Genomic DNA, 10,000 nt, shown 5'->3' with positions numbered 1-10,000 from the left:
AATGAGGTGTTAGCAAGGAGAGGCTACATACAAGCAAATATCTGTGGTTTTTAGTGAGCACTTTTCTTTAAAGAATGTGTTGCTAATTCAAAGCATACCATCCTGCATGTAAGACATGGCTCCAAGTGAACAGGGACAAAAGTAACTTTAGGCACTACATACGTTATCATACTTTAAAACAGGCTATCATTATGTAATGTTATACCCCACTCAGGAACAAACATTTTATTGTAACTGAGAAAGTTATGGTCTCAGAATTTTTTTTCATGGTTGTAGCCTTAAAGTATTAAAAATATTGGGGCCTGCTCCTCCTCCCACTGAAATCCTTGAGAGTTTTGTGATTGATTTCAATGGGAGCAGGATTAGCCATTGATTCATATTTCCAGTAGATGATACTGCTTAATTAAATAGGAAGGGAGAATCTGATTAGCAAAGGTACTGAGAAACCGTGGGCCCCCACTGATTTCAACTGGAGTTGTGAGTGCTCAGCATTTCCAAAAATCAGTCTCAGAGTCTATTGTAACCCTTTATCATATCAGAGTGTGTTTTGGCTCATTGCTATTGTTTTACAGGAGTGTCTTCTTTCAGTCAGCTGATTACTACAATTGCTTTTAGATGCAGAATTTTAAAGTAGACAAGAATGATGGACCAAATCCTGATCGCCTTTGAATAGTCCAGCTAACTTCAGTAAAGGAGTGATGCAAACTCAAGGGAGTGAGGCAAACAAGATTTGGCCCAATGTCTTTAACATTTAAATAAAACAAATCAATTATGATATTCCACAAAGCAGCTATTGGTTAATGGAGTTTATGTAAATTTTTCATAGTATATAAAAATGGCCTTTATTTTTCTAACTGTGATATTTTCTGCTTAGAGTCAAACACTTTTTATACAGCTTACAAAAATAAATACTTCTATTTTGCTAGGATCATAATAGCTCATTAGAAGAGGCTGAATTTGGACCTAGACTAAAACCTAACACCACAGGGCTGAGCATGCTTACTTGAACCTATAATGTTGCTAGTTCTCTCTCTCTAGGGAAGTAAAGGACTAGGGGAGAGGATTCAACCTTCTTAATTGTGAACCTCATTAGTGATGGTTGCTAGGCAAAATACACACCTACCTTCAGTTCATATGAAAGAGATAAACAATACGTCATAGACTATAATGACTCTTGTGCTCAGGGCGACCTTTAATTATTATATTTTGTTCTCTTATACCTTAGTTATTAATGCAGAAAAACAAATTAGTTTTTTTTGTGGACCACAGCAGATTCATTTTTTGATGTCTAAATCATATTTCATTCCGATAATCATTGCTTGCTTCATTCATTTTTCTGTGTGTGCATCTGTATGTATTATGGGGAACATAAACACATAACCTTAATATATGAGAATTGTTATAACAGCAGCTTAGCATTGCTAGTTGTTACTTTACGTGATTTAATTGTACAGTTGTAAAGGGCATGATCCTGCTGACACTTATGCATATTCATAACTGTTCACCTGAGTAGTCCCATTGAAGTCAATGTGTTTGCAGGATCAGCCCCTCAGTCTGTACTGCAGTGTAAAAAAAAGCATGTTTTTGGAAAGTTTTAATCTTCAAGCAATTCAAAATATATTTGATAATTAACCATTTTATTGTATAAGAAAGTGCATTACTTAATAGTAATTATCCAGGTTTGTGTGAGGGGATTTTACGATGTGTAAAAAGTGACATTTGCATATAGACATGTCTTTTGGTCATTTACTTTATGTGAGAGTGTATGTATATGTATGGATGTGCAAGATTCAGAGGTTGATGGGCTGCAAAAATAAAGTATTTCAGAGTTTAGGGATTGTTGGGGACACTTTCCACTGTAATTTTCCCCCAAAATTACTTGCTTTTAGCAGATCAGGCAAGAAGTTAATAAACTAGAAGAAAAACATTTTATACTGTTTTTCTCATACAAAAATTTTACTGCTTTAATCTGTAGCAGTAGGGCCCAGCAACAGGAAATTGACCTCACAGTAAATTCCTTACAGATTTGGTCATGTTTTTACCATCCATTTAAACTTGCATACATAACCTGAGACTGTACCTCTGGATCAAGGATTATGACAAGCCAAAATAAAATCAAATAAAATTAAACAGCAAGAAAAAGCTGCAAGCAAAACAAGGCTTTTAAACAAACAAACAAACAAACAAAAAAGAATAAAAGGGGATGAAGAATTGGTTGTGACTGTAGAACTTTATGGACTAAATAAAGGAAAGGAAATCAAAAGCAAATCAGGAGGCCTGTATTTTGATTGACATGGAGTCAGAAATACTAATGGGCTGTTTGATCAATGTGAAGAGAGAAGAAATCATGTAAAAGTAAATGTAGTAGTGTATCAACATAAAATATGGTGCAAAAAAGCATTGCAAATAAAAAAAGACATGTAAATGTGTGCCTACCATTTTCCAGATAAGAAGGGGCCGTACCTTCTGAGGGGTCAAGGCGGCGAGCCCGCCTTCCATGTTTGGAATTGTTGTGTACAAACATGTTGTCTGAGACAGCCAGAACGTGGCCATCCACATTGACTGTTGTTGATACAACAACCTGGAAAAGAAAACAAATACATTTTAAAAAACTGCAGATTTTTAGATATCCATATGTTGTAGATAAGTCCATTACTTTCTGCTTTAAATAGATATAATCATAGTTAGCCCCACCCCCCACAAAATAGTTACCACCGGTGAATTTTTAAATCTCAATTGTTTCTCTTCAAAACCTGCTACACTAATTAGAGTTTAATCTCCTATTATCCTAACAAATGAATTCAATTCAGGGAAATATTCTTCTGGCCATTAGTTTCAGAATCACCCCTCTAGCCACTCATTTTAAAAGCTGCTGTTTTGATTGATCTGTTGATATATTGATTAGATAGTTTATCTAATTAAAAATTGTTCACTTGAGACTGTTTCCAAATGAAGAGGATTCCAAATCAGAAAAAAAAAAGCTTAATAAATCAGAAACCCTTGTAACTCCCCATTTCTCTTCAGTAAATGATCTCCAGGTCAGTTTTACAATTACATTTAATGTCTGATAATGAACTTTTTTGCATCTGAAAAGACTGAGTTGAATATGAATAGTGAAAGTGTTTTCAATCCATGAAAAGTATCCCTTCTCAAGTTCATTTGGATGGTGATTGACCCTGGTATGTCAATGGAATTTCCTCCTTTATTTTTGAGTGAAAGGCTCCTATTCTTGTGTCCAGGTTCAGAGTCCGGCCATAGAAGAGATGATGGATAGGGCCTTCTTTGGCTTCCAGCTGCTTCTTAGTAGAAATTGGAAAAGGAACATAAGCAAAATGCACAACCTTGCTGACAAAAACACCTACACAATCGATTTGTGAAATTCATCCCGAAATGATACTCCATAATACACAAGTGAAAGAGGAAATAGAAGCATTTTGTTTGAAGGTTTATGTGTGTGTGTTTGTGATATGGCTCCATAGGTTGATTTTCTTTCCAAAATACTTTGAATACCTCAGATATAAGTTTAATTTCAGTTCTCCCCCATGGTCATTGTGGGTTGGGATCCAGACTTTCTGATTGAAGGAATCACTGTAGTATTTTCAGTATAGTTAAGATTAGAAAAGTTATCTGAAACAATGGCAGAGTTAGGTCAATATTAGCCATGCCTCATCCAACCATACTAGTGATGATGGTAAAAACTAGTACACAAACTTGCCAGACTTTTACTTTTTGTTCGGTTTGCTTTGGATGTAAAATCTCAGTGAAAAATGACATTCAGAATACTTACAGTCCATATATACAGATATATAATGAATGAGAAATCAGGAGAGTAAGAACTACACTGTAACTCCTTCCCCTTTTGCACATAGTGGGTGCAAGGCATCTGATGTAAATTCTTTCCTACTTTTGTGTTTTGGAGGCAGCCATTTATATCACCCATTGGACCAGCCTGAGGGTAGCTCTGTAGAAGTATGCTGTGCTTCTGCATGCACTCTCCTCCACAGAGACAGACTGTATCACTGCTCCTCAACATCCATTGTGGGGAGTCCAGAAGCAGCACCTTAACACAGGTATCCTATGTTGCAGTCCTATTGCCATGTCACTGGGCTGTCTGCTTTTCACTTTTAATAAGCTAAGTGCGACTTAAATAAATAACCTGCAGACTATGCAAAGCAGATAAAATGTGATTCTCAGCAAGGAATAATTTTTATTTATTTTTTTTAGATTCCTAGGCCATGATATATTGAAAGACAGGGGAAGGTGTATATAAAAAAAAGACAACTATCTTTGCTCTGTCATCTATATATAGGTCAGTCACCAAGGGAAAATAGTGTAGTTCAGCAAAAGAAAGTAGACATACTATGTTGTTTTATTGGCTCATTCCTGCAGTGCACCTAAAGAAAGGTGCTGAGATAGTGAAACCAGTTGAAAATATTGTTCAAGACCTGACATTCTGTTAAGTCCAGTTAAACCTTCTGAGAGGCAGGGAGATTAACTAAAGAGACCTGGGGAAGTCTTTCTAGTGACTACTGGCTCTTTTGTCAACCACAAGATCATTCATGACTGATGCTTCATTTAGTCATTGGTGAGACAAAGAGGACATTTCCACTCATTCCAGGTTTGACCTTCTGCTCTGTTCAGATGGATCAATATCACCAATGCTCTGTGAAGCTGAGATTCATGAAAAATGGAAGTTTGGCTGGATTGTTTTGAAGAAATATTTTTTCCAGCTACAGATCTGTACTGTTGACTGGCTCAAGCATTCTGGCTTCACCAGTAGGTTGGCTGTGTGTGAAAACAGATGTCGCATGCCTTCCTATAAGCTTAAACCACAAGTTGTGCTTCTCAGAAAAAGTTCTGAACATCTCAATGCCTAAGTTATTAATTCCAAGTATGAATCATCTTGAAAGTAATTTGAAGTAAAAATCATGTATTTCTTAATAACCATTTCCAATCAGCCAAAATTTGGGGGAAATTATTTTCAGCAACTGTCCAGTCAGATACCCTTCTGTAGTGGTTATGATTCACCACAGTATATTTCAATAGCTGTAGGGAGAAATTCAAGAATTAAAATAATTTGATTCTAAAACAGTTGGAATAAAAATATGTGGGTTGTACCACACCTATCAGACTTATATCTGAATGTGAAAACTAGAATGGTGATCCAAAATTCATTGAATTCCATGGCTGCTTTTCTAATATCTAATACTTAGTTGGTGCTACTCATCATATATGTGTAAAAACTTCTCTTCTGCTCTTAGCAACCCAATAACACAGTAAAGATTTTAATATGAGAAAAAACTACAGCAATATTTTCACTGGTGATTCCCACTTGCTTCAGAACAATCCATCACAGTCTGCTCGTGAACTTGACAACTCCTAAGAACATGCATTTAAAGTAGGCAAATAGTTTAAAAAGTTTTATATATCATTTTTAAAAGGTATACAGTTCTGAAACTAACTGTATTAAATAAAAAAGACAACACTTTCAGAAAAATATATAATGGTAAGTTATTTGGAATTTATGAATGAATCCTGAATATATCCTTATTTCTTTTTTAAAACTCTGTACCTGGAATCTTCGCATATCTCGGGGGTTGCCTGCATTCTTCAAACAGTTCTGATTGCACTTGAGGAAAAACTTTAGAAAGAATCTATAAAAATACAAAATTGAAGTTTGTTAGGGATATCAAAAGAGAAAAATATGTAATAAATTCTTAAATAAGTAAACCTTACAGAATATTGGGAATGACATCTTACTTTCTTATTGGTTACTGTACTGGTCTTTAAGAACTAGAAAAGATCACTGCTGTAATCAGAACATGCACTTATTCATGGCAACATGCACTTCAATTTTTACATCTTCAACACTTGAAAATGTAATGACTCTGGGCCAGATCCCCAGGACCTGTAAATCGGTGTAGCACAATTGACTTCAATGATTCAATCACATCAATGATGGTGATTTATACTAGCTGAGGATCTGCTTCCCCCCCCCTTTTTTTTTTCTTAACGTTTTATGTTTTCACAGCTTATATTAGCACTAATGACCTCCGAGTTGGAAATTTCGTGTCAATTAATGATCAGTCTTGTTAAGGACTCTTGGCTTTGCCTCTGGTTGAAGACTCCTCTGTCTGCTCAAAAGAGGTATGATCCAGCTCCCATTGACTTCAGTGGGATTTGCATTGGGCTTAAATGTCAGGAAAAGTCACTCCCATTGGTCATTATTGTTAAAGTATAATAGAACACTGAGTATTAAGTCCTGCACTCTGACTGGTCACTATAATGACCTTAAAACTGTAAAAAATAGAATGAGCATGCCAAGGGCAATATGTAGTCCAGCTTCTAAACTATTCAGCATATTAAAAGATAATTATATAGGGTTAAACTGTGCCTTTTAGCCACCTTCCTGCACTGAGGGCTGTGTTGAGCAGCAACGCTCAGGGGGAACTCTGAGAGGTAAAATGTTTCCTAGGGAAAACAACTGTATGGAAAGGTGGGAAAAGAGGAAAGAAACAATTTGTGACACCCTTATAATGAATCAAGCATATAACCTCATTCCACCTCCAGGTAGTTTTTGGGGCAGCAAAGTTATGGTTCCACCTACTTCCCTTCCTTCCTTGTTTTCAGCAAGTTGCTCTGGGAAGCAGGTAACTGCTTTGGAGCAGCTCCCGCATAGACTTCACATAGGCTGTGCAAGGTAAGGGAAAAGCCCCTCCCTAGTACAGAGGCTTAAAGGCTGATCACAACCTAGCCCTTATTATTTCTTAACATCGTGATATTTTCATAGTTTATAACAGCAAAATATGTTTTCTGGTGGTCAAGTAAACACATTTTTAATACTGAGCTTAACAGGATCTTTAGGAATTTTATTCAGAATACAAAAAATTATTATTTATTAATGTTACTCTTAATTATAAGGTATCTGTCACCATGGTACCTGGATACTCTTTAGATAAATGTTCCTGTGCAAATAATATCCCTGATAAGAGCTTAGCCCTCCACTCTTTCCTCCTTTAGAACTTCAAACCTGAAGGGTCAGACTCCAGTTGATAAAACATGTGCCTGAAGCTGTACCGCTACCGTTGTCATGTCATGTGTGAACCCCTGGGCTGTGGCAATAGCTGGATGGGAGAACTCTAAGGAATACTCAGGTGCTAGAAAGGGTGTTGGTAATTCAGTAGTTAGAACTCTTGCCAGTTGCCTCTGAGTTAATCCTGAACAAAAGCCCCAGTGTGTTGTTAGTGGGCACTGTACTGCTGAAGAAGCCATCTCCCCAATGAGACATATAAATGGGATAATCTCTAGAGCCGTTTAGCAAATTTTCAACAGTAATGGGAATTTTGATATTAAATGGAAGAGAAATTTTGCTAAGTCCCCTCTACCTCCATTTTCCAGTCTGCTCTAGCACTGATTCCTTGTACTCACTAAAGATTCTATGTTACTGAAGAAGGAGTGTTAAACCTGTTCTCCCAGCCAAATTTCAGCACATGTAATTACATTGTGCCTAAATCAATCCCTGCTGCAATTTCAATTGGATATGGTATTCTTCACGTCCCCTCCTGAATTCTTGCGCAGTGTTGCTGTGATCAACTGCTGGCTTTCACCCCAGAGGTGACTACATTTCAGTGGTGGTTGATATGATCTCTATGGTTTAGCTTCTCAGCTGAATTTGCTGGGCATAGATGTGGTGGGGGGTGGGGGAAGCTATAATGAATGGCTGCATTTCCCTGAGCTTGAAGCTGGCTGCATGTAGGGCTGCTCTAAAGTACTCTGTCTGGCTATGGTACCATGGGGCTAGAGAATAGTCAGAGCATAATAGGTGTCTGGTCATATCCCTATCCCCCCTCTCATGTCCCTTACTATATGGGCAGCTATGTAGAGTGGCTTAGGATCCAGTAAAACTGGCTCCACCTCAGCTGGGCACACCCCACATTGGGAAAATTACTGTCTAGGGCAGTGGTTTTCAGTCTGTGGACCCCTGGAGGTCTGTAAACTATGTCTAAGGAGTCTGCGAAAGGTGACTATGAAAATAAAGTTTCAGATCCCAGAAAAGGCATTCTGTTTTTCTGATCAATCAAAAATATGTGAATACCCCACCTACAAGTCAAAACCCAGAAGTGTTGTCATTACCATAGAATCCCACAGTTTAGCGCCTTTCTCACGCTGCATCAAATGCTGTGCTGAGCATGTGCAACATTTATAGCTGAATTCTGTGCAGTCAGTTTTCAGGCTAAGACTTCTATGGTAGGGTTCCATGGACCACAGGCTGAATTTCCAAAGTGGTCCGCACCTCTATTTGAAATTTCTTGGATGTCCGCAAATGAAAAAAAGGTTTAAAAATCACTAGTCTAGGGAGATGTCAGCTTCACAGCCTCTTAGTGCCACAAAGGCGTCGGACTGAAAAGGAGAATCTGATCCTGTTTTCCAATGTCAAATGGGTGTTGTGAGGCTTATTGAATTAAAATTTGTAAATTACTTTGAAATCCTCAGTTGAAAGGTGCTCCAGAAGTGCAAAGTATTATTATTTATTAATTACACGTGAATTTTTTGACACTGAAGAATTGTTTCTATGGGGAACTCATGTACATCTACAAAAGTATATTAAGCAATCTTTTACTGAACAAATGAATCGGACATTTACTCAGTAGTTTGGGTAGAAAGCCAAGCTTGTCTGAACCATAAACACCCATAGTCCACCCGAACAAACCTGAACGCTGAGCTAAATTCAGAAGAAACAGCACTGGGATGCAACATAACCAATGTTTGTATCTCAGCTTTATGGTGGGACTGCATGACTCTAATGACAGTTTATAACTGTAGCTCAGAAGAGCCCTGGGAGCTCAGGTGGCATAAGAGAAGAACTTCAAGGGAAAGTGACACAAGGACAAGAAAAATCCTGTTCCCAGGGAGGCTATTCCCTTAGCTCAATGCAGAGGAGAAAGCTGCCCACTTTCCCTTGGCTGGCCAACAAGAATCCTGCATCCTAGCAGGCAGTCTCTAGAGCAGAGAGGATAGAGCTGGCTGCTTTTCCACAGAAAAAGCCTTATACTCTTGGGAACTGAATCCTAGAGTTGGGAAAAAGTAGGATACCGGCTTTGGGTTCATGTTAAGGTAGTTTTTCAAACTTTGTTGCTATCAGTAGAACGAGAACACAGACTTCTCTGGTTTTGTCTGTCCCTGTGTTGTATTCTGCAATTTAGGTAATTTATGTACACACATTACACATTTGAATGTATTTAATCTTTTGGAATATCCTTCCTAAAATCCTCAATTGGAAACTGCTCCTTAAAAAAATACTGAAGTAAGGAAAAACAGTATTTCTTGGTGATTTCCCCTTTCTTTGATTTTCTTCTTACTGCTAAAGAAAGGTCTGATACCCTCTTAATTAAAATGTATTACCTACCATAAGGCTTCACTATTTTAAGATAAAATTTACATCTTTTATTAACTCACCTCACCTATACACTTAGCTCACAATGCCTCTTAACGCCCATCTGCCATCAGCATACAGTAAGTCACTTGATATTCCACCCACCAATTTTTCCTAACAACCACTGTGCAATTAAACTCAACACGTTCTGTTGCGAGGTAAATTAGGCACACCTGCGGCCAGACTTCATTTGAACTGCATCAGAAAAGGACCTAACAAGGTGAGAGCATACCACAAAGTTATAGTCCTGTCAAGCAATTAGGTTTTCACTTCTGGGACATCCGCACAGTGCAATTATGCTACACATTACAACCTGGCTAATCTTCTGAACAAATGTCATGTCTCAGAGAAGCTAGTAAAAGCAGTTCATCTGCAAATGTGTCTGCTCTTAAGCCTCCACCTTATGCACATAACAATCTACAGGAGCTTTTTTTTTTTTCCTTGTGATATAAAAAATTTCTTTTCCATAGGAGATTTTTAAAACACTGTAAATGCCTTTTCATCCATTTTATCTATTTTTAACCTATATGAGAATAGATGTTGAAGAAAATTTACTAGCTAGAGTTT

The 10,000-nt window shown here is 37.5% G+C and overlaps 1 protein-coding gene across 8 annotated transcripts in view; it reads right to left on the bottom strand.

Moving 5' to 3' along the window:
• Window positions 1-10,000, bottom strand: part of EBF3 (EBF transcription factor 3) — a 129,313-nt gene that overhangs the window by 40,058 nt on the left and 79,255 nt on the right. For 5 of the 8 annotated variants that reach the window (XM_045025920.1, XM_045025919.1, XM_045025917.1 and 2 more), the window contains 2 exons: window positions 5,573-5,654; window positions 2,437-2,581 (listed from right to left, as the gene is read on the bottom strand). In XM_045025920.1, the coding sequence (XP_044881855.1) occupies window positions 2,437-2,581; window positions 5,573-5,654 (227 nt within the window). The remainder of the gene's footprint in view (window positions 1-2,436; window positions 2,582-5,572; window positions 5,655-10,000) is intronic. The other 3 variants (XM_045025922.1, XM_045025921.1, XM_045025918.1) reach the window with 1 other exon arrangement.

This window comes from Mauremys mutica, chromosome 7, assembly GCF_020497125.1.
Source record: "Mauremys mutica isolate MM-2020 ecotype Southern chromosome 7, ASM2049712v1, whole genome shotgun sequence".
NCBI lineage: Eukaryota > Metazoa > Chordata > Testudines > Geoemydidae > Mauremys > Mauremys mutica.
Note: the sequence above shows the minus strand (reverse complement) of the source record. Positions and strands in the feature narration are given on the sequence as shown.